Source organism: Gambusia affinis, linkage group LG13 (assembly GCF_019740435.1).
Source record: "Gambusia affinis linkage group LG13, SWU_Gaff_1.0, whole genome shotgun sequence".
Lineage (NCBI taxonomy): Eukaryota > Metazoa > Chordata > Actinopteri > Cyprinodontiformes > Poeciliidae > Gambusia > Gambusia affinis.
The window spans coordinates 27,513,634-27,536,603 of record NC_057880.1 but is presented as its reverse complement, the minus strand read 5'-3'; the positions used below and the strand labels follow the sequence as shown (position 1 = coordinate 27,536,603).

The window sequence follows — 22,970 nt, the reverse complement described above, 5'->3', positions numbered from 1 at the left end:
CTTTTAGTTAATAAACACCTATTTGTTAATATCCAGACCTCTGCTGTCAACCAGAAAGAACCTCGTTCAACAGGACAGAATCATCTGCATAGCGGCGAATATTAAATATTGTTTAATGTATGTTTGCTGCTGCGCTGGCTCAGTAGCTGTTCAGAAAACAGAAACCTGCTGCCAGAGACCTGAGGTGAATATTTCAGGTGGTCATTATAGCCTGGGATGTGATTCAGCTACACAACAGTTTTAAACAATGTCTGGAAGTTATTTTGACTATAATCCTCATTCTGTTTGTGACAACTGGTTTGTGTTTTCTGATCCGACTCTGTAATCTGATCCGACGTTCTCATGGAAATCATGTAAGTTGTTACAATTAACAAGGTTTTTTCTAATTATTGGGGTAAAATGCTTTTCATTTATGGATTTATACTCATAAACGTTTTTATAGCAGCCTCTACTGGCCACTGAGGGAACTGCAGCCACACCAAGCCAAACTTTTTTTTAAAAAGGTAACTAAAGTCAGATCATAATTTAAATTTGTATTATTTATGGAGCAAAACCAAACCAAAATGATTTCTGATCCGTGTTTGTTTAGGCCAAGCGAACATAGATTATTCTAAAACCCAGCAGCAATACCTTCAGCGACCACAGGTGTCGCCAGAATCCACCTGAAAAAACGTGAGACAAGTCAGCTCTGTACAACGGAGCCCGAGGGCCAGAATACAGTTTTTAAACTTACAAAGATAACTCATAAAATTACCAGAAGAAAGTCGTAAAACTATGAGAAAATGTTTAAATTGGAGAGTGGTGAAGATTTGATGTGACCCGCTCAGCCAGACTGTGGTTCTTTTTCCTAAATAGATTCAATCGTTTCAAAGTCCTGATAATAAATGTTAAAATATTATTTCCTTATTTGTCAAATGGATACCAAAGCATAACTTCACAACATGCTGAACATTCCTCATGTTAATGCAGCACTAAGACTGATTCTACATGTCAGTTCTCATAAAATTATGACTTTATTCTGATAATATTATGACTTCATTCTGGTGTGATTACAACTTTACAGTTGTTCAACCTTTTTCTGTAATATGACTATTTTCATATTATTAAAATGTTTTCTAGTCGTTTATACAACTTTTTTCTGCTAATATGAGTTTATTCTTCTATTATTCTGAATTTATCTTTGAAATATTGCCACATTCTTCTTGTAATATTATGATTCTATTCTGGCGTTTTTAGACTTTTTGTATTATTTCAACTTTATTATGAAAATATTGACATTATTCTTGTATTGTTTAAACTTTATTGTAGGACTTTTTTGCTGTGATATTCTGATTTTATTTTCAAATTATTTTGATTTTGTCATATACTTTCTTTCTCATATTATTACGACTTTATTTTGATAATATTTTGACTTTATTCTCGTATTATTACAACCTTTTTTTCATGTCTTCTCATAACATTCTCCCATTTTTATTCTTTCTATCTCCTGTCTGGTTGTAGAGCCTCTAGTGGTGATTTCAGGAACTAAACAGTCTGAAGTTCTGCAGCGTGAACTCTGTTTCACTGAATGTTTGATTCTTTTTTAAAGATTATTTTAGAGTTTCTGTGCGTAGACCGAGTCGTTCAGAGTGAGTCTCTGTGCCTTTTCTCCTCAGCAGCTCCGTTTGTGTCGGACTCGGTTTTTTCTCCGCCTCGTTCGGAGCGACTGCTACCTGATCTGTGTTGAGTTTTTACGCCGTCTCGTCCTTTTATACGGTTTGTTTTCAGGGTGAATGCAGTGTGCATGCAGAGCAGCGTGTGGCAGCATGTCGGTGTTAGTTTAGACAGAAAGAGAAGTGCTAACCGCACCGTTCACCGTTTGAATTAAAGCTGCCTGGTCTCATGTTAACAGGTGGATGAAATGAATAAAGAAAGCACCTCAAACACAATTACCTGGTCGTTTCATTCTTTGAAATCTAATCATGCATTAGTCAGTCAGAAACCAGATTCATTAAACCGTGGAAAACATTTAAATAATTGAAAATAAGGAGTATTCTTTCTGTTGTCTGACTTTGTGACATTATTCAGTTCCTGTTTCAGGTTTCTGTAATTCTGACTAATCTGAGCTGCAGATGTCAAAATCACAATGATTCACTTTTTAACCGACAGTTATTGCAACAATCCTCAGTCTATATTTATATTTATTGCCACTAGAGGGAGGCAGAGTCGCCTTTGGTGTTGATTTCAAAATAAAAGCCCGTCCATATAACTGGTCCACAATTTACACAGAGGAGGAAATATGCAAGGATGTCTCACTCTGCTTGTTTTAGAACATAAAGCATTGCAGTTTTATTATTATTATTTTTTTTTAAGTGTAAAGGTGACAGAACTAAACCTTGTGAAATTGACTAAACTTTACTGTCAAAAAGAGACACCAGCTTTTGAAACCCAACGTATTTCTTTAATTATTCAGTCGAGTAGGAAGAAGATGATCTGACAGAACTCAGGGTTTTAAAATGAATCTTCAAATCAACAGGAAAACGGTTATTAAATCAGAAGTTATGTGAGGTTTGCTGCTGGTTGTAGTTCAATAATAATTTTAGATTCAGTTGTTAAATTGTGAAAATGAAGTAGCTATAGGCCAGTTATTTAAAGTAAACTTGTATTAGTGTGTGTTTTCAGGGGTATATTAAACTCAATTAAATTATAAATATGTACCTTTATGTTATAGTTGTACTTAATAATTATGTAATATTTGATTTCTTGTTTTTATTTTTAATACACTGGAGGTATTTCTGTGTAGAATATTGATGAAACCGATTAATTTAATACAGTTTGGAATAAGGTAACATAACAAAATGTGGATAAAGTAAATTGATGTAGATACTTTCCAGATATACAGTGATACGTGTGGCCTCTTTTATCAAAACTATTTATGAAAATTAACTGAAAGTAAATTTTGGTTCATCTTTTACTTTGAAAATCCAGCTTTCTTTCATTCTGGTTTCCACTGTTTTCTCGTCCTTCTCTGAAAACTGAAATAAAACAGCAACTGCAGCTGAAATCAGGAATCTGACTGGGAGAGACCCACCTCACTGAACAACTCAGAGTTTAACATCCAACATGGCGGCAGGTGACTAAAAAGCCAAAAAAAAAAAACCACAATGCTAACTACCTATTATTATAGTAGGGATTTATGTGGGAACATCTTCCAGATTTGTGTGACAATAAATCAAAAGCAACATTTTCCATGACAGAAATCACACAGCGTGAGGCGTCCTATACACAAATGATCTATGTCAGATTTGCTGTCCTTCAATTTTTGCAACAACGAATCAGAGTGAGTTGTCGTGGTTTAGAGAGGATCTCTGTTTCATTTTCCTCTCCTTCGTAATGACAGCAGAAGAGTGAGACGTCCTGTTTAGGGGAGGATCTCTGCCAGGTTTGTAACAAGCAGCAACAGAGTGAAAGATCGCGGAGCTGGAAGGAGGACCGATCCTGGATATATTTCTGGAAAAACCATTGGAAATAAGATTTTCTGGTCGCTCCCAGCCGCCCCCGGCTCTGGATTTATTTATCTGGACTGTTTGGAAGAGAATCCTGGAATCATTTGGGAATAGATTCTAAAGAGATCAATATAAAGGTAAGGGCAGATTTAACCTAATGTAACCCAGAAGTTGTCTCCTAACCTGCGGCGCCGAGTCTCCTCAGCTCCGTCTATGTTCTGGAGCAGCCGCAGCCCGTGGGTGGAAAACAGCCCAGATTTAAAGCGGCCGAGCCCCCAGAACCATTGAATTATCCCGGATTTAGTGATAAAGCTTGATGTTTTATGTTAAAAACCTTTTGCAGCGGTGGCTTTGGTTAGAGCGAACTGAAATGAGAGTGGAGTCAGGGGAACAGATTGGGTCTTTGAGTTGGCGCCAGGACATAGACGGATCCTGTCGTCGTGGAAAAAAGTTTGTTCTGAGCGCAGCTCGTTTTCCAGCTGATTTTCTGTCTAAATCATCAAATAAAAGCATTAAAAACACTGAAACGTGCTTTATTTCAGTATATTAATCCTGGGGAGGGTCGACTGTAGGATTTTATCCGAACTTTATAAAGTTTGTTTACCACTAATTAGCCGCATTCCTGCCTGTTAGCTCCGCGGCTAACTCCGCTGGGAAAACTTCAGGAAAAACAGGATTTTTCCAGCTTAATGATTGGGTTTGTGCTGGTTCTGGTGGAAGTCCGGCTCAGTCAGGATGCTTCTGGGTCGGTTCTCGTGGTTTTGTGTCTGTTTATCTCACCTGGCCGGTCCTTCATTTTCAGCTGCTTTCTTTGAGTAAACGGAGCCAAACCGAAACCTCCCAGCTGGTTTAATATCAGGATCATTACTGTAAACATGTTTAGTTGTTAATAATAAAACATTTTATTTAATAAAACGGGTTATAAACCTCTAAAAGACGCAGAAATTTGACCTTCTCACTACAGATCAGGTGTTTTAAGCACCTATATTTTTCCGGACCATTTTCCTGAAACGGGATTTGATTTTTGGACCAAACCCAACATGTTCTGGCGGTTCTGTTCGGGTTCTGCTGAGATCACCTGTCTGGACCTTCTGCAGGTCGTTTCCAGCTGTTTTCATATGTAAAATGATCACATTTTGCTTTAATATCTGTGAAAAGGCCGAGAAACAGAGAAACTATTGCTGTTGAGGTGAAACTGGGCCCAGTTCCACAAGCGTTCTGGTTCTGGTTCTGAGTTCCAGATGTTGGATTCTGGTGTTCTGGTCTTGGATGTCTGGTAGTAACTGTAACAGAACCTTTAGTAATGTCTCCTGTTCATGTTGGGGTGAATTGGATCAGAACCAGGTGGATGTTTGGTGATTTGTCCTGATCCAGGATGGATTCCAACCTGTTCATCAGAACCAACCAGCCCACATCACCACTTCTCCTCCTCCGTGTCTCCTAAGGATCGGAGCAGGAAGCCCAGCTCAGGTTCTGTTGGAGCTTCCTGGTTCTGGTTCTGTCTCCAGAGAAACCAGGTTGTGATTGGCTGGAGGAGCCAGGAATGTCCTGGAGATTCCTGGATGCTCCTGGAGATTCCTGGACATTCCTGGAGATTCCTGGACGTTCCTGTGGAGCAGATCTGGATGGAGTAGATCTATCTTCCTGCTCCATCCTCTCTGCTCCAGTTTGGTTTTCCCAGTTTTTTTTTCTGGCTCAGTTTTCCCAGTTTTCCTCTCCTCCCCCTCCGAGCCTCGCGCTGCAGAGTCGGGATCGGGTTTCTCAGGCGGCTGAGAGGCGGCGGTGGAGGAGGAGGAGATCAGGTTTCTTCCTCCCCCTCCTCCTCTTCCTCCCCCATCGTCCTGGAGACAGAGTGGCTGAGCCGAGGAGGAAAACATGCAATCCGGCCCTCTCCTCTTCCTCCTCCTCCTCTTCCTCAGCGCTGTAGCTCAGCAGATAAATAAAGGCAGTAATGGCAGCCTGCGCACAGAGGAGCCATTCTTCTTCTTCTTCTTCTTCTTCTAGTTCCAGCTGAGATCCAAACTGATTCTTTTTCCACTGAAATGATTCATTTTATCTGAATCACTTCCATTAAACTGAATCAGTTTTAAATGAATCGGCTCAAATCAAAATACTTTCATCTCTGTTTAATTGATTCACTGGAACTGAATCACTTTCAGCTGAATTAAACTAATTTACTTTGACTGAACCACTTATTGACTCACTTTAACTGAATCTGTTTCACTGAATCACTTTGAAACGAATCACTAAAGTTGATTCTCTTTAACTGATTCAGATTTATTTGAATCATTTCCAACTGAACCAGTTCCATGGGATTTGAACTGATTCACTTTAATTGACTCACTAATTCACTGTAGCTGAACCAGTTCCTCTGAACCTGTTCAGTTCCTCCAATCAGTTCTTTTCTCTCTGATGAAGTGAATCGTTTTTATTTCCCATATTTTCTGAACGTTTTGTTGGACTGAAACCGGGTCACGGTTCTGCTCTGGGACTTTCTGGGTTTCTGATCAGAACCGGTTCAGATGAGTCCTGGTACCGGGTCTCAGTCTGACCTGCTGCTGCAGCGAGAAGATCAGAACCGGTTCTGGAGACAGACCGGTTCTGATCTTCACTAAATGTTCTGAACAGACTGGGCTGAGGTTCTGGTTCTCCTTCCTGTTGGGTCCTGACCCAGAGGTTCTGGTTCCGGAAGGCTCCTCCCTCCCGTCCAGGTACCGTCTGAAGGTCAGTCCGGCCTCCAGGTTCTGTTTCGGGTCGTCCTCTGATTCCATTGATCTGCTGTAAACAACCGGGCCCGGCGGTTCTGACCCGCTCCGTTAGCCTCACTTCCTGCAGGCTACAGCAGCCGGGTCCAAACCTGCTTCCAGCTCAGCGCTGGGTTTTCCTGGAGGCTGTGAACGCACCGTGACCTTTTGGTGCTGCGTTCAGGAACCGAATTAACGACCCAGAAACATCAGAGATTAAAATCAGATTTTCTCCTAAGAGCTGAAATCTGATGTTTATTAAAAATCATTTTTTTATTACATTTTTTTAAATTAAATTTTTTTATTAAATTTTTTTTTTTTAATTAAATATTGTTGGGTTTTTTTATTAAATATCGGTTTCTGCGTAATTTGTAAAATGAATGCAACTAATTTTGTGACATTAAAATGGTTTTATGAATATGTTTTATCAGCTGGATCCCTGGAAGATCCGTAATAAAGTCCTGGAAACTTACTGGGATCCTAATAAAATAAATAAATAAATTCCTGTAGCCAGAACCGGGCCTCCAGAACCGGGCCTCCAGAACTGCAGTAAATCCTGAGTGTTTCTGGGAACGCCGGCGTTCCTGACGAGATAAAAAAGGCAGCAGCTGGTGAGTCAGTGGAGCCGCGCCTACTGGACCCAGTTCACCGCTGGGTGGACTGCAAGGTGAGCGCCATGTTGCTGCTGATGCCTGGTCCGGTCCGGTCCGGTCCGGTTGGGCCTGGCCCGGCCCTTGGTGAGGAAAGAGTTGGGTTCTGGTTGTCGGCCCGGCTGCTGGTCTCGGGTTCTAGGCGGCGTTCCTCTGCTCTGCCACCAGAACCGGTTCCACTGGTTTCCACCTATGGGAGTCCAGCTTCCTCTGCTGGTTGCCATGGTTTCCGCTGTGGGAGCAGGTCGGCCATGTTGACATCATCAGATGTCAGACATTCTCAGGTTTGGTTCCTGGTTGAAACGTCTGAATGGAACAGGAAACGTTTCGTCTTCATGCTAACATTTAATTTACTTCCTCAAGTTTTTCCACATTAAAGATCTTTTAAAACATCCACATAGATCTGTACGTAGATCTGTACGTAGATCTGCAGCAGACAGTAACTCATTAATATCCATCTGTCAGCAGCTATTGTTGGGATTTTTCACATTTATATTTTCTGCTTATTTAGGAAAATCTTTCATTTGTGATTTGTTGGAGGAAATCAAGTTTAGTTTAACTTATCTTGTTTAGCTTAGCTTATCTTCTGCTAGCTTAGCTTAGCTTAGCTTGTTTTAGTTTAGTTGATATTATTCCAGCTATGCTTATCTTAATGTAAGTTAAACTAACTTTTAGCTTAGCTCATCTTTTAGTTTGGCTCCATGTTCTGATTTCTCCCGTTTCCTTCCTGTTGCTCTCTGCACGTCTCCTGTCAGACAGTAGGTGGCGCTGCTGAGTCGATGCTCATATTTAGCTCTAACTGCTCTTTTATTGGTGCTTTTTGTTCAGTCTAGTGTTTAGGTCCAACGTTCTGCAGTGAGTTGCTTCCTGGACCGGGTCCGGACACCTGGACTCTTATTGTGAAGGGTTTTGGAGCAGCTTCCTGTCTGGCTGCAGAGTGAACATTAACTCGTTCCACTGTCAGTATTTTAATATTTTCAACCTGGTGTTTGTTTTGCAGACCGGCTGCCTTCAGACTACATTTCCCATGGGGCCGTTCTCAGTCCTGCTCTCTGCTGCATCATGGAGCCTCCAGTCAGGTATGAAGACTAACCGCTCCTCCAGGCCCCGCCCTGCTAATGAGGAGATTAACCTCTGACCCCTGGGCCTGAGTCAGAGCTGGCCAATCAGGAGGCTTCCTGGCTGTTGGCCGCAGGTTGTGATTGGCTGATTGGATCCGTCTGCTGTTCTGATTAATGGAGGAGAGCCGGAGGGATTTTTCTGTTCGGGGCGGCGGAGTCGTAGGTTCTGCAGCAGAGCCGAGCGGTCTGCAGCGCCTAATAGCTGCCATATGTCCCCCCGCCCCGCCCTGTCTGGGCCGACCCGGCGGCTCCGGTTACAGCCGCAGCGCTCCGGGTTCTGGTTCTGCTGCAGGAGCCGTCGGGACCGACCTCTGGACCACCTAGCAAGGTCCGCTGCTGTGGCCGGGCTGCCGTTTCTATGGCAACGCAGTGGATGAAACCATCCGGCGTCCTGACTCCGACCAGACCACACACACACACACACACACACACACTGTCTACTGCTGGCCGTGTTTACTCTGCTGTGGCTGAAGCAGAACCAGAGACAGAACTCCTCCAGGCTGTGTGTGTGTGTGTGTGTGTGTGTGTGTGTGTGTTTTCCATTACCTGCTTCACATTCCAGCAGCCTGGGAGGAGGCGGGGGTTTGGGTTGGGTCGGGGGTTCTGGTTATCGATGCACTCCCTGGCTGTGATTGGCTGGTTCTGGTGTCTGTGACTCGACGGCAGCTGTGATTGATGGACCCGTTTCCATGACGATTAAAGTAATTAAACCTCCTCCAGGAGCTCGACAACGACCCGCTCTGTGACCATGACGAGGCGCCCCAGAGGATTGTGGGTAGTCTGTGTGGCTGTAACCTGATGAAGCTGCTGGTTCTGGTTCTGTTTGGTTCTAATGAAATCAGCTGCAGCGGACCGGCCCGGTGCTGAGGAGCTTCAGGATGTCTGGGTGGAACCGCAGCAGAATGACAGAATGTCAAACTTTTTAATAAAAACATTAAATATCTAAAATCAGAATAAAGAACAACAATCTGTTCAGACTGAGCTGCAGCAAAACAGGATTAATTATAAACGGGTTTTTATGGGTTAAATGTTCAGGATGATGGGAAAGAGTTCCTGAGATTTAAAGTCAACAGACTGATTATAATAAAACAGCAAATCCCAGGAGGGAGAAAAAATCTAGAGATTCTATGGAAGGATCTACCGTAACGCTCGTTTGTGCACCTCAGATGCTGCAGCGGTTTGTGTTGCTTTGAGGCGTTTTATTTCTCTGGAAGAGCGAGGGGGAACTTCCTGTCGCTGGTGGATGGACTTCCTGTCGCTGGTGGATGGACTTCCTGTCGCTGGTGGATGGACTTCCTGTCGCTGGTGGATGGACTTCCTGTCGCTGGTGGATGGACTTCCTGTCGCTGGTGGATGGACTTCCTGTTGCTGGTGGATGGACTTCCTGTCGCTGGTGGATGGACTTCCTGTTGCTGGTGGATGGACTTCCTGTCGCTGGTGGATGGACGTGGCCTCAGCGTGATTTTTGGTCTTTAATCGTCTCATTTTCAGACGTTTCATCCGGATGCTCTTTAAGAGTCTCCAGGATACAATCCAAATGTTTCAACATCTTTTCTCCGTCCAACAGGATACAAGAAGGATTTGTGTCTTCATTGTAAATGTGACGTCACAAGATGGCGCTCTGCGTTTTGGTTCCATTAAAGAATAAAGGCGACTCAAAGAGCGACTGACGATCAGAGCAGCAGTTCACTGTGGCGCGTTCAGCAGCTGGAGTTTCTGAACGTTCAATAAACCACAGACTTGGACTGATGACGTCGTTCGTCTGCGAGTAAAACTCATTCACAACAAACATCAAATGGGACAAATATATTTTATTAAGTAACAAACTAATGGCTTCTACCGCGATAATTATGTGAAATTAAGTAAGTTTTGTACCATAAAAAGTAGTTTGGTGCTCTCTGGCGTCTCGCTGTGAACTCAGAGTCTGAGGCTTTTCTATCAAACGTTTGTTTCTCCAAAATGATAACCTTTCTGGCTCCCCTGTTGAAATGAGAAGCTGATATTCACAAATGACATTGAAATAAAATCCTGTCCAACATCTGGTTTGAGGTGATTCCTCTGGATCCTGTTGGAGGAAAAATATGCTAACATCAGAAGATGTGGTTTTAACTAAATTCAGATTTACCATGACTGGCTGATACCTACCAGAATGAGAAACCAGTAACCTGCTCCCAGTGTCGACTCACTGAGGAAGAAACTGCTTCAGGTTTTCTATCACTTTAATATTTCTGCTGTAACTGATGGATATAAAATAAGACAATAGGGTTTCATTTACAATTTTTATATCTTTGGTCTCAAAAAGTTTGCGCTCCTGTATCCTATCCTATCCTAGCCTAGCCTAGCCTAGCGCTAGCAGCAGAAATGTCTCCTGGTCTTCAGCCAAAGACTAAAGAGAAATCCTCCAACACTAAAATCTGACGCCTCCATCTTGTTTCCATCTGGTGAAGAAGGAAGTTGCTCTCAGTGTCTTCAGAGGTTTTTGTGTGGTTTCCTTCAGTGGTTGTTGGTGCAGCGCCCCCACAGGCCAGGAGGGGAACAGGTTGGTTTGACTCAGAACCACAGCAGATGATGGAGTTCTGGTTCCCCAATCAAAGCAAGTCCACTGGACCATCAGGAGGAAAAACGGCCTTAAAAGCATCAGAATCCATTACAGCCAACACATCCATGTCAGGATTTGTTATTTGAATTTGTAGTTACCAGGAACTCCAGGTTACTACAAACACCATCCCAGATCATCTGGAGGTGAAGAAAGGCACTGCAGGGTTGTTGGTTCAATCCTCTTTAAATGACTGAAGGAGCAGCACAGGTCAGAAATCAGGAGGAAGGATGGAGAGGAGGGTGAAGATGCGGCACTGTCTGTGACTCCGAGGATTGTGGGTAATCTTATGCTAATCCACAGCAGGGCAGGAGGCAGAGAGCAGCCGAGCAAACAATGGCAGTGGAGCCAGAAAGTCTGGGCTGCAGTCTCCCAGGCCCTGAAAGGCATGTCGGGCAGGGCGCCGACAGCGACGGGAGGCTGCAGCACCCAGAGGCCCGCCTGCAAGGAGGGGCCCCCGCAGGGGCCGGGGAACGGGGCCAAGATGGAGGCAGGAGAGAGGGAGGCGATGGAAAACTGGAGGCAGGAGGAGGGGGAAGAAAACCAGAGTGGAGAGGAACCAGGCTGAAGCCGTTCACAACCTGAACTCCTGCTTCCTGTTCAACATCTGAAGCTAACAGCAGCCATGAAGCTAATGACAGCAGTGAAGCTAACAGCAACCATGTAGCTAACGGCAGCAGTGAAGCTAACAGCAGCCATGAAGCTAGCAGCTGTGTAGCTAGCCACCCATCAGCCTTTTATTTATTCTGCTGTCGCTCTCCCAGACAGGAAGTGATGACGTTAATGGCTGACAGTCAATGTCTGCTTCTGCAGATCATCTGGATTCATCATGGCTGCCGTCGGCACTGTGGTGTTTCTGGACGTGTTAATGATGGAGTCCAGTGAGTATAACGATAAATTAGCCTGGTGGCGTTGAGGTGTCGGCCGTTAGCCGTGTTCAGAGTGGACCGGTGAAATCAGAACCGATTGACCGGTTCACTCCTAGTTTCTATCAGTGTGACCAGGTGGAAGTTTGCTTCTGCTCAGCTCTCTGAAGGTCCCACTACAATATTTCAACCCGCTTGAGCTCTGGACTTTGACTAGGCCATTCCAGCTCCTTGATTCTTCTGTTCCAGTTGTTCTGTTTGAACCAAGCTTTGGCTGTTGGACCCCGTTCACCCTGAAACACTTTGGTCTACAGAGGCCATCAGGGTCCATTCAATGGCTGCCCACAGCATCATACCTCCACCACCGTGCTGGACCTTGATGGACAGAACCATCATGGTCCAGCATCAGAGGACCAGATTAAGACGCAGCTTTGCTAACCTCGATTCTGCCGCCTTCAGGCGAACGATGGACCTGAGGTGGTCTAAAGATGACCTTTGACCTTCACCAGACTGATGGACAGCAGCAGGTGCTTCTTGGAGGTCAGGTGGTATGTGGTGGTCAAACTGGAGCAGAGACGTGATGTCATCAGTGAAAGGATTGGTAATTATTGGTAATTATTGGTAATTATTGGTCAATAATGGTGATTATCTGTGATTGGCCCAAATCTCTGGTTTCTATCATCAGTTTGATCGACACAAACATCTCAGAATATCAATCTAAACTCTGTTGTTCCCATCGGTATAAACTGCTGCTGTAGCGTCCTGCAGGACCTGACTGAAGAGAGTAAAGGTCAAAGGTCTTATTATTTCCATCTCCATAAGACCTTTGACCCCTGATTAGGTTGTGCAACCTCAGATTCCTCCCCCCGGGGAGCGACCAAGACTCAGAGGTTCCTATTAGGCTGACAAAGCTTCCTGCTTCACCCGATGGAAGCCTTCAGAACCAGAACCAGAACCAGAACCAGCCGGTGTGTTTCCTGCTGCCGTCCCGTCGGCGATAACGGAGAAGTGGAGGAATCTTCACCTGGTTGCCACAACAAAAACACTCGTCTGTCTTCGCTTCGCTTGCAGATGGAAACGAAGACAACGGCAGAGATAAGGACTCAGACCCGAGGTCCAACAAGACCCGGCAGGCCCGGTTTGAGCCCACAACAGGAAGCTCCCCCCCCCCTCCATAAATCACCCAACACATCCACTTCCCTTTGAAAACACGGCTGGAGGAGAGTCCAGCAGGGCCGGCGCCTCCTCCTCCTCTTCATCCTCCTCCTCTTCATCCTCCTCCTCCTCTTCATCCTCCTCCTCTTCATCCTCCTCCTCTTCATCCTCCTCTTCATCCTCCTCCTCCTCAGTGGACTCGTGTTCTGACTCGTCTCTGAGTCTCGGAGCCTCAGACTTTGGCTTCCTTCACCTCCTGAACGTGTTTTCATGGTTTCATAAAAGAGTCGTGTTCACAGCTGGAGGTTTTAGAGCAGAAGAAGAAGAAAGATGAACAGAGAGAGTCACTTTATTTTAAAGTGAAGGGAAAGTTTCTCTAAGTTAATTTATTATTTTAATGTTTGCAGTGGAAACTAAAGATGAATATTTGAATATTTTGTGTTTTTGCAGCTTTATGACTGAGGCGGAAAATCTGAATTTTCTGAGTTCTTGATGTTTGTAGAGCAGCTGCTCTGTTAGCCGTTAGCCGCTAACGGCTCAGCTGTTCTGTTAGCCGTTAGCCGCTAACGGCTCAGCTGCTCTGTTAGCCGTTAGCCGCTAACGGCTCAGCTGCTCTGTTAGCCGTTAGCCGCTAACGGCTCAGCTGCTCTGTTAGCCGTTAGCCGCTAACGGCTCAGCTGCTCTGTTAGCCGTTAGCCGCTCACTAATTGCAGAACTTCTCTGGGCAGAACCGGACTGTGGGGGGCAGCATCGTGCTGGCAGGGGTCACGGGGTTACAGGGGGGGGCTGGAGCCGGGCCCCTCAGGGTCCCACTGCTCCTCTTCAGCCCCAGGGGTTCTGGTCGGGTTCTGTTCAGTGAGGACAGGTCCAGATGGGAACAGCTTCATGGTTCTGTCTGGTTCTGACAGGACCTGGTTCTGGTTGTGGTTCTGGTCGGGAGCATTTAGGGAAAAAAAGATTAAATATTAAGTGATTGAATGACTTTAATAAAACAATTCATTATTTTTTTAGCTTTTATTTTTGTAAAACATTTTTATGAGGCCGTTTTCTTTTTCTCTTTAGTATTTTAATAAGAGTTTAAAATTATAAAACAAAACAAAGAATAAAAAACAGTGGAGAAAAAAATAAAACCAAATTAAAAATGTTTTAAAGTTTCATTTAAATGTTTGTTTACATGTTTAATAAAATAAACATTAAATAAATAACGACAGCAGAGGTTTACGTTTTTCCTCTTTGACCTTTCACCTCTGGGCTCGGTTTCCTCTGGTTTCCATGGAGATGAGGCCGGGTTCCGGTTCTGATCGTCTGCAGAGATGAATCTGGATCAGAACTCTTTGACCTTTCTGGTGTTTCTCTTCCAGGGTTTCGGACCTACAGAACCAGTGAGACCCAGCAGAACCTGAGGTGTTGATTCTTCTGGACCCAGTCGTTCCCCTCCCCCACCTGCTGCTGCCGCCGGCCCGTCCTGCCGTGGGCCGATCAGAACCAGTGTCTTTGGAAGCGAAGCTGCTGCCGTGTTGTTCTGGGCCCGGTTCTGGCTGCAGGATGGCGGTTCTGACCGGTCTGCTTGCTGCTCTCCTGCTGGCTCTCAGAACCCATGGTAAGACACCTCAGGTCCAGTTTGTCTGGTTCTGACTCAGAACCATTTCCCTGGAAGTAGAGCTGGAATCATCTGATCCGACCCAACAGAACCAATCTGGACCAGTAAAAACTCTACTTTCCAGTAACTTTATAAGAAAACTGACCTTTGACCCGACATTCTGCTGGTCCAGGCCCGGTTCTGCTGGTCCCAGCGCTCTGCCTCGCCGCCCGCCGCCCCTCCCCCTGCAGGAAGTTGTTGAAGTGATTGCTGCCGCTCTCACTTCCTCCCGGCTCATAAAGCGTTTCCTGTATGGCGCTGCCGGCCGCCGGCGGCGCGAAGCGATCCAAACAGCCATTGTTCTCCGGAAACATCCCTGATGGCCCCAGGGGGCCGCGCAGGCTTTGAAGCCCGGTCTGAGCGCTGCGACGCTCTGGTTCTGGTTCTGGTTCTGGTTCTGGTTCTGGTTCTGGTTCTGGTTCTGGTTCTGCCCGCTGCAGCAGAACCTCAGCAGACATTACAGAGCAGAGTGAGCCCTCTGTCCGCTCGTCCAGCTCTGTTTTCCAGAATCGGCTGCTGGACGTTTCTGTCCTGGTCGGTGATGAAACCTGCATCGCCATGGAAACCAGCTCACATCGGTGACAAACGCAGCTGCTGGTTACCCAGCATGCTTTGCCAGACCGCAGGATGCTGCCGCTCGGTTTCTATAGTTACTACAACTAACCAGAAACTGAAACATTTTCTTTGACTGCAATAAATAAAAACGGTAAAAAAAGAAAAACTATAAGTAACTGGAAATAAAACATTCTGATCCTGCAGCTGGTCTGAAAAACATCAACAGCAAAACTTTTAGAAAACAAACAGTTCTGTAACTGAACACAGTTTCTGAAAATAAAACTCATGTTGAGTATTAATCAGTCAATCTATGTAACATAACCACAACATGAAAAAACTGAAACTAAAGAACATTTAAACACTGTAAAAACTCAACTGTTATAAAAAACCCAAAGTTAATTTAACTGGTTGGATGGAGGCGGCGGCCATTTTGCTCATCTGGAGGCCCCGCCCCCTGATGACTCAGAGCCAATCAGATCTCAGTTTTGGCAGGTCTGATTGGATCTGATCAGTTATTGATCAGATGGAACCGTCAGCTGATCAGGATCCTCTAGAGGAAAGAGGTCTCACTCTGATGGTGTATTTCAGCCTGTACCTGTGGTTCTGTCTGGTCCAGCTGCAGGTCAGAACCCGGACCATGTTCTGCTGGGGACCGGCGTGAACCCGGAGGCCCGGCGACCCGGAGAGGACTCCACCATCGCCCCCGAGGATCTGCCCCGCTTCCTCAGCTGCTACTGCTCCGGACACTGTCCTGACGACGCCGTCAACAACACCTGCCGGTGAGTACAGCGGGACCAGAACCAGAACCAGGAGCAGAACCAGAATGGATCTAAACCAGAACCAGAACATGAGGATCAGAGAGCTGCAGGAAGCTCTGCAGAGCTTTGAGCTCAGATGAACCTCTGGTTCTGGTTCTGGTTCTGGTTCTGGTTCTGGTGTGAAGCCCTGACTAGCAGCGGGTCTCTGTGCGTTCAGAACCAACGGTCAGTGCTTCGCCATCATCGAGGAAGACGATAACGGAGAGATCCAGCTCGCCTCCGGCTGCATGAAGTACGAAGGCTCCCACTTCCAGTGCAAGGTAGGGCCGTCTCCATGGCAACCAGACAGGAAGCGACCGTGTGTGTCTCAGGTGTAGAACCTGGTCCCAGAGCAGATCTCTGAGTGCTTTGGTCTTCCTCACCTGGAACCTTCATCCTTCCTGTCCTGCTCTCTGATTGGCCGACAGGACTCCCCCAACGCTTTGCCCAGGAGGACCATCGAGTGCTGCAACACAGACTTCTGCAACGAGGACCTGAGGCCCACGCTGCCGCCGCGGGTCTCCGCCGGTAGGTGGCCCGCCGGGCCGGGTTCTGCAGAACCTCTGACCTCTGACCCACCTGTCTGTCTCTGCAGAGAGCAGCTCTCATTGGCTGGCCTTCATCATCTCCATGACGATCTGCTGCTGCACCCTGATCTGCCTCTCCATCGTCTTCTACTACAGGTTGATACAGTTTGGTTAATCTGAGAGATTATTTAGTGATTTTCTCATGTTTTTATCGTTTAGAGTTTCTGAATCTTTATTGTTTTATTTACTTTTGATTTTATTGAATCAGGAAAATCCCACTGAGGATTCTGGTTAAGACACACAGCAGCAGAACAAACCTGAAGAAACCATCATGAAATGATAAAAAGATTGCAGTTAAAACATTTACAGATGATTCCTTTTCAGTAAAACAGCCTGAAAAACATTCAGAGACGACAAATCCTCCAGATTTCTGTTTTTCTGCAGCTGCTTCCAAGAAGATGGAGCAAAACCTGAAAAGATTTATTTACAAGTTAAATAAGTGAAGACAAAATCCTTCAGTTTGACTTTCTATTGACCAAAATCAACAAATACAGTAGAAGTTATCAAAATAGTTTGTAAACTAGAGTCTCCATCTGGTTTCTGTTGAATTTACTTTTTTCCATTAATGTAGAAAATCCTTCAGAATTTCATGTTTATTGTTTTTATTTGCAATTCGTCCGTCAGTCTGATAAAAATGGACACACGTCAAAATCTTTGCTCAATTTTAGTCTCATTTAAATGAGTTCTTTAATTTTGATTTATCTAGTTTTTATAAACAGCATCAACAGTGAGTAAATAAAATCATCTATTCCAGATTGAACAAATCCAGATTATTATAAAAATCTGATCTGTTTGTCCAGAAACGTTTCCATTTTGTGTGTGTGTGGTGTGTGTGTGTGTGTGTGTGTGTGTCAGTGTGTGTGTGTCTGTGTGTGTCAGTTGGTTCTGCTGGTTCTCGGATGCGGTGTTCTGTGTGTTCTGACCATCTGTGTGTGTGTGTGTGTGTGTGTGTGTGTGTCTCCCCCTCTCAGGCTCTCTGTGTGTTTTCAGGTACAAGTGGCAGACGGATCGGGAGCGTTACCCCAAGGACCTGGAGCAGGAAGTCTTCATCCGAGGCGGAGAATCCCTCAAGGACCTCATCCACCAGTCGCAGAGTTCTGGCAGCGGCTCAGGGCTCCCCCTGCTGGTAGGAAGCAGAACGACACTCACCTTCAGCATTGCAGCCAGGACGTCAGTCTGGATCAGAACCGGATGGCTCTGCTTTGTTTTGTTCTGGTATCCGGGTCCACTAGAGGGCGCTGTCATGCCAAGAGCTGGTGTTGCAGGGTTTACAGGCTTTACGTTGTTTCAGGGATGAGTCAGTTATTTAGATTTTTGACTGCAGCATCAGATGAGATCAGAGTTTATCAAACCAATGAACCATTTAACCAACATCTTAATCTGTGCAGCCTGACAGTAAAATATTAGACTCACTGTTTGTGTCTTCCTTCCAACTCAGGAAACTTTGAAATATTTACAGGTTCTGAAAGTGTCGATTTAACCTTCTAATTATGTCAGACTCATGGAAATCAAGAAAGATGCATTTTACAAACCAAATGTTCTGTGCATTAATAATATTTTAGAGCTATTTGTAATTTAGAAGCTGCTGTTATCCATCATTTCTGTCAGTTTCTTTGTTTATAATGTTTGCTGATTAACTCATTTTTAATTAAAGAAAAGCTGTTGACATGTGAACAGATTATTATAACCAAAAGAAAGAACAGTTCTACTGTTCATAGAGTCGTTCAAAGGAATCAAATGGTTAGTGAACGATTCAGTTCTCTCAGCAGGTTTGACTCGGTTTCCTGTGATCCTGGCCTTGTTTTCTTTGACTGACCACTTGTTCATTATTATTATTATTAAACACAATCATTTGATTGGCCAACTGAACTCAGGTCACCGTCGTTTACATGCAGTACCTTGCAGGCCACTAGGTGGCGCTCGTTTCCCACAGTTTGTTGCTCTCTGTTGCTCTGACCCGCCTCTGGTCCTGCAGGTCCAGCGGACCATCGCCAAGCAGATCCAGATGGTGCGTCAGATCGGGAAGGGTCGCTACGGCGAGGTGTGGCTCGGCCGCTGGAGGGGAGAGAAAGTGGCCGTCAAGGTGTTCTTCACCCGGGAGGAGGCCAGCTGGTTCAGGGAGACGGAGATCTACCAGACGGTCCTGATGAGACACGAGAACATCCTGGGTAGGTTCCTGAGGCCGGACGGGTCAGGGGCCGGCCCGGGTCACCTGAGGTCATCAGCTCCAAGTCGACGGGACATTTTGGTTTAGAGAGATTTTATTTATAATCTGATTATTTTCTTTCTTTATTTAGTATATTTAGAAAATCTTCCAGTTCCAGTGTCGAGTTTTCTTTTCTTTAACGTTTTATTATTTATTATTTTATGTGTCTCAATGCATGAATATTATTGAGCAATAATGTTTGATTTATTACCTCCGGCTGATGTTGACCTTAGTTTCCATGTCTCCATGGAAACGTCTGTTAGCCGACCCGACTCGTCGGATCTTGACTTGGTTTATGATGAACCAGCTGCTGATCCAGTTCCAGCTGGGTTACCATGGAAACAGTTCCTGTTCCTCTTCCACAGCTGCTCAGTAGAAAGTCGTCTGTAAACATGAAACATTTTGTCTTCTGATACTGACTGGACCACCAGAGTCATGTGACCAGAGGTCCATCAGTGACCAGCTTTTAGAAAACCTGAACCAGAGTCCAAGAAGTTTAACTGATGAAATCTGAACGTTTCTCCTCCTCTGCTCTCCAGGCTTCATCGCAGCGGACATCAAAGGTTCTGGCGCCTTCACGCAGCTCTTCCTCATCACAGACTACCACGAGAACGGCTCCCTGTACGACTTCCTGAAGGTCAACACGCTGGACGCCGCCGCGCTGCTGCGGCTCGCCTACTCTGCCGCCTGCGGCCTCTGCCACCTGCACACCGAGATCTACGGCACGCAGGGCAAGCCGGCCATCGCCCACCGGGACCTGAAGAGCAAGAACATCCTGGTGAAGAAGAACGGCACCTGCTGCATCGCCGACCTTGGCCTCGCCGTCAAGTTCAACAGGTGACCTTCAGATGAGACCCGACGGGTTTCCTGTTGCTTCAGTGTTTAGTTTTCATTTCCTGAAGCAACACGATCAGAAGAATCGTCTCCCTGATGAGCCGTAATTAGACTAAACTGTCACCTGTGTTGCCATAGCGACACCAGCGAGGTGGACGTCCCTCTGAGCAGCCGGGTCGGAACCAGGCGCTACATGGCCCCGGAGGTCCTGGACGACAGCCTCAACAAGAACCACTTCCAGGCCTACATCATGGCCGACATGTACAGCTACGGCCTCGTCGTCTGGGAGATGAGCAGACGCTGCGTCACCGGAGGTACGGTCCCCCTGAAACGAGCCGCGGCCGCCGCAGGGCCCGCCGAGTCAGCGCTCACAGAAAGCATCGCTCGTCCAACCAAACCTCCTCTAGATTCATTAACTTCACGTTTCCATGGTAACTTGTTGGTCACACTGTATGCTGCTGAGGTCAGTTTGTTTCCATGATGAGAATATAAAGCAAGAAATAATCAATAATGATCAAAATCAATAATGATCAAAATGATTAATGCTGCAGTTATTGATCAAAGGTTAAATGTTCACATTCTCATCGTTTCTCTTCATTTCCTCTCAGCTGCAGACCCCCCCCCCCTCGCCCCCCCGGTCCTGACTGGTTGTGTCTGTTAGCCCAGCTGCTAATGCTAAAGCTAGGATGCTAACTCTGAGGGCTGGTCTACAGAAACTGGAGCTAACTTCACATTAGCAGGAGTGATAACATTAGCTTGTCTGCCTTCATGAATATTCAAAGCATAATCAATCAATCAATCAATCAATCAGATTTTTTAGTAGCTTATTTCAGCATCAATGCTTTTCAAAGAGCTTTACATCAAATCAAACAGAAACACAAAGTGATGCAACATAGAATCAACAATCAAAACACGACATTAATGAAGTTCCATCAATAAATTTATAATTAATTACGTTTCTAATAAAACTCTAAACAAGTTGGTTTTTAGTTTAGATTTAAAGGAAGTCAGTGTTTCAGCTGTTTTACAGTTTTCTGGAAGTTTGTTCCAGATTTGTGGTGCATAGATGCTGAAAGCTGCTTCTCCTCATTTGGTTCTGGTTCTGGGGATGCAGAGCAGAACCAGAACCTGAGAGTTCTGGATGAAGAATGTTATTTAATAGTGAACTGAACCATGAAGGGAATCTTTTTGAATATAATCAGGAATATTTTCCATCCTTCGCTGCTCTGTGGGTTAAATGTCGACCAGTTGGAGGATCAGCTGACTGCAGGGTTTCCTCTCTGTCCAGGTATGGTGGAGGACTACCAGCTGCCATACTTCAACATGGTGACCTCTGAACCCTCCTATGAGGACATGCTGGAGGTGGTTTGTGTTAAAGGCCTTCGGCCCTCGGTGTCCAACCGCTGGAACAGCGACGAGGTGAGACTGGAGAATCCTGCAAGATGTTCAGACTCGACTGCTTGTCTGATCGGGAGGTTAAACATCCTGCCGTTGCTTCCTCAGTGCCTTCGAGCCATGCTGAAGCTGATGTCAGAGTGTTGGGCCCACAACCCCGCCTCCCGCCTCACCATCCTCAGAGTGAAGAAGACTCTGGCCAAGATGGTGGAGTCCCAGGACATGAAGATCTGAGGCAGATCCTCGTCTTCCTCCTCCTTCCTCTGCTGCCTCCAGATTCACCCGACTCACTCAACCTGGACCGGACCGGACCGGACCGGACCGGACCGGACCGGAGCGCTTCTCCCAGGCCGCTCCTTCATCTGCAGGAGGAAGAGGAGGAGAAACGGGGAGATGGACGGAGCTTCCTCAGAGCTGAACTGTGTTCCTCCTCCTCTTCCTCCTCCTCTTCCTCCAGACGAGACAGCCGGCCTCAACGCTTTCTGTGAAAGCCAAACGAGACGGACAAATCCTGAACCGAGACCAGATGAGTGGAGAGAAGCTGCCCAGTTCAGGAATCGATCTCCACCTCCAGCAGCTCCTTTCTGAACTCGGATCCTCTGAGGAAATAAAAGTTTAACGCTGAGCTTCACCTGAGAGCGCTGGACTCCAGGTCTGCCGTCCGGTTTCTGTCTGTCCACTTCCTGTCAGTTTCTCAGTCAGATATGTAGGGGCGGGGCTCCAGATGAAGCTCCACCCATTATCTGGTCAACACAGGAAGTGACAGAGTTTGAGAACCAATCAGATCAGAGAATCCTGCAGGTTTTACCACAAAGTCAGAAATGAGTTGAACTTCAGAGGAACTGCTGCCTGGAACCATCTGCTCCCCTCTGATGGATGCATGTTTGACTTGTGATGTGGTCTCATGACCTGCGTCCTCTCTGGGTCCTCCAGCCTCCAGTTTGACCACCACAGACCCTGGAGCTCCAATGAAACCATCAGGAATGTTGGACCTTCCATCCTGGTTCTGCTCCGTTTACCAGGTCAAATCTCTAAACACTCCAGAAGGTTCTGATCCCAGAGCAGAAATCTGTTTCTGCAGCTCTGCTAACGGTTTCCCTCCACTTCCAGTCTTTGTGCTAAGCTACGCTAACAGCTCCCTGGAGCTGAAGATGTGGTACTGTCCCTTTAAGTGGAGCAGCAGGACGCTGCGGTCGCTGCAGCTCCGTGTAAAAATAAAAGGTCAGAATAGGAAGAAGCTCTGATGTGGAAATGTTTCCTGTTGTTGTTTGTTGTTTGTTGCTGCATGTGTTTAGCAAGAAAATGAAAAACTGCTCTTCAGTCTGTCCAAGTCAGCAGTTTGGAAGTAAAGAAGCTGATTTTAGTCCCAGACTGGCTGTCGGCTCTTCTTTCATCACTGATTTGTTTCTTTATATGATTTACTGTGAAATCAGTTTTACTTTAAAGTGATATAAAACTAGTCTGTTGTACTGAAAGCACCGTTTTAATGAAATATTCAAATTTCAACAGAGAAACAAAATGAACCTGCGACAGACTGGTGACCTGTCCAGGGTGACCCCGTGACCCCGTGACCCCGCCAGCAACCCTCCTGACCCCATTAGGGACGAAGGGAAATGGATGGAAACAAAATGAACGAGCATCAAATGAGTCAAATACAAAACATTAAAGTTTATTTCTTACTAAAACTCATGAAGTTGAACTGCAGTAAAAATAATCTAAGGTGAAGATTTAGAGTTTGAGTTTGAATTATAGTCATCAGGCTCTAATCTGAGCCAGATTAGAGCCTGATGACTATAATTTTTATGAATAATGTTGATCAAATACATGAAGCAAAAAGTTTTCATATCCAGTTTATATTCATCAGGATGTGAGATTATTTTAACTTCCACGTTTAAGTTGATCAATAAATATAAATGACTTCAGATTTCATGCATTCTGGAACAAAACTGTTAAAACTCATTTTTAAGATTTAACAGTTATAGATGAGGAGATGAAGGATTCAATCAAAATGAATGATTGATTTGAATCTTACATTAGAATATTCACCAAATATCTGCAGCAAACATGTAGAGACTGAACAGTTTAGACTGAACTCGGAACAGAACCAGAGCAGAACCAGGAATGGACCTCCAGAACCCAAACCCAGCACAGAGGTTCAGTGAATGTGGAGGTGAATCAGTGAGAGGAAACTGTAGAAGGACAGAACGCCAGCAGGACCGTCCACATGCAACCTGCTGTTGGAGTCGGAGGAGGAGAGACGAGTTTCTGTTTCTGTTCCTGACGGAGAATCAGCTCCATCAGAGCAGCTCAGATCCAGGAAGGATCATTTCCTCCAAACCA

The 22,970-nt window shown here is 45.5% G+C and overlaps 1 protein-coding gene across 1 annotated transcript; it reads left to right on the top strand.

Annotated features, from left to right (window-relative positions):
- The first annotated feature begins 3,389 nt into the window (after positions 1-3,389).
- On the top strand, positions 3,390-21,999 carry LOC122842803 (bone morphogenetic protein receptor type-1A-like). The gene is made up of 13 exons (XM_044136992.1): positions 3,390-3,622; positions 7,880-7,958; positions 13,979-14,217; positions 15,428-15,590; positions 15,787-15,889; positions 16,037-16,136; positions 16,204-16,291; positions 17,186-17,321; positions 18,171-18,363; positions 18,941-19,238; positions 19,374-19,549; positions 20,524-20,654; positions 20,739-21,999. The coding sequence occupies exons 3-13, from the start codon at positions 14,163-14,165 to the stop codon at positions 20,862-20,864; spliced, it is 1,569 nt and encodes a 522-aa protein (XP_043992927.1). The 5' UTR covers positions 3,390-3,622; positions 7,880-7,958; positions 13,979-14,162; the 3' UTR covers positions 20,865-21,999.
- Positions 22,000-22,970: the final 971 nt, after the last annotated feature.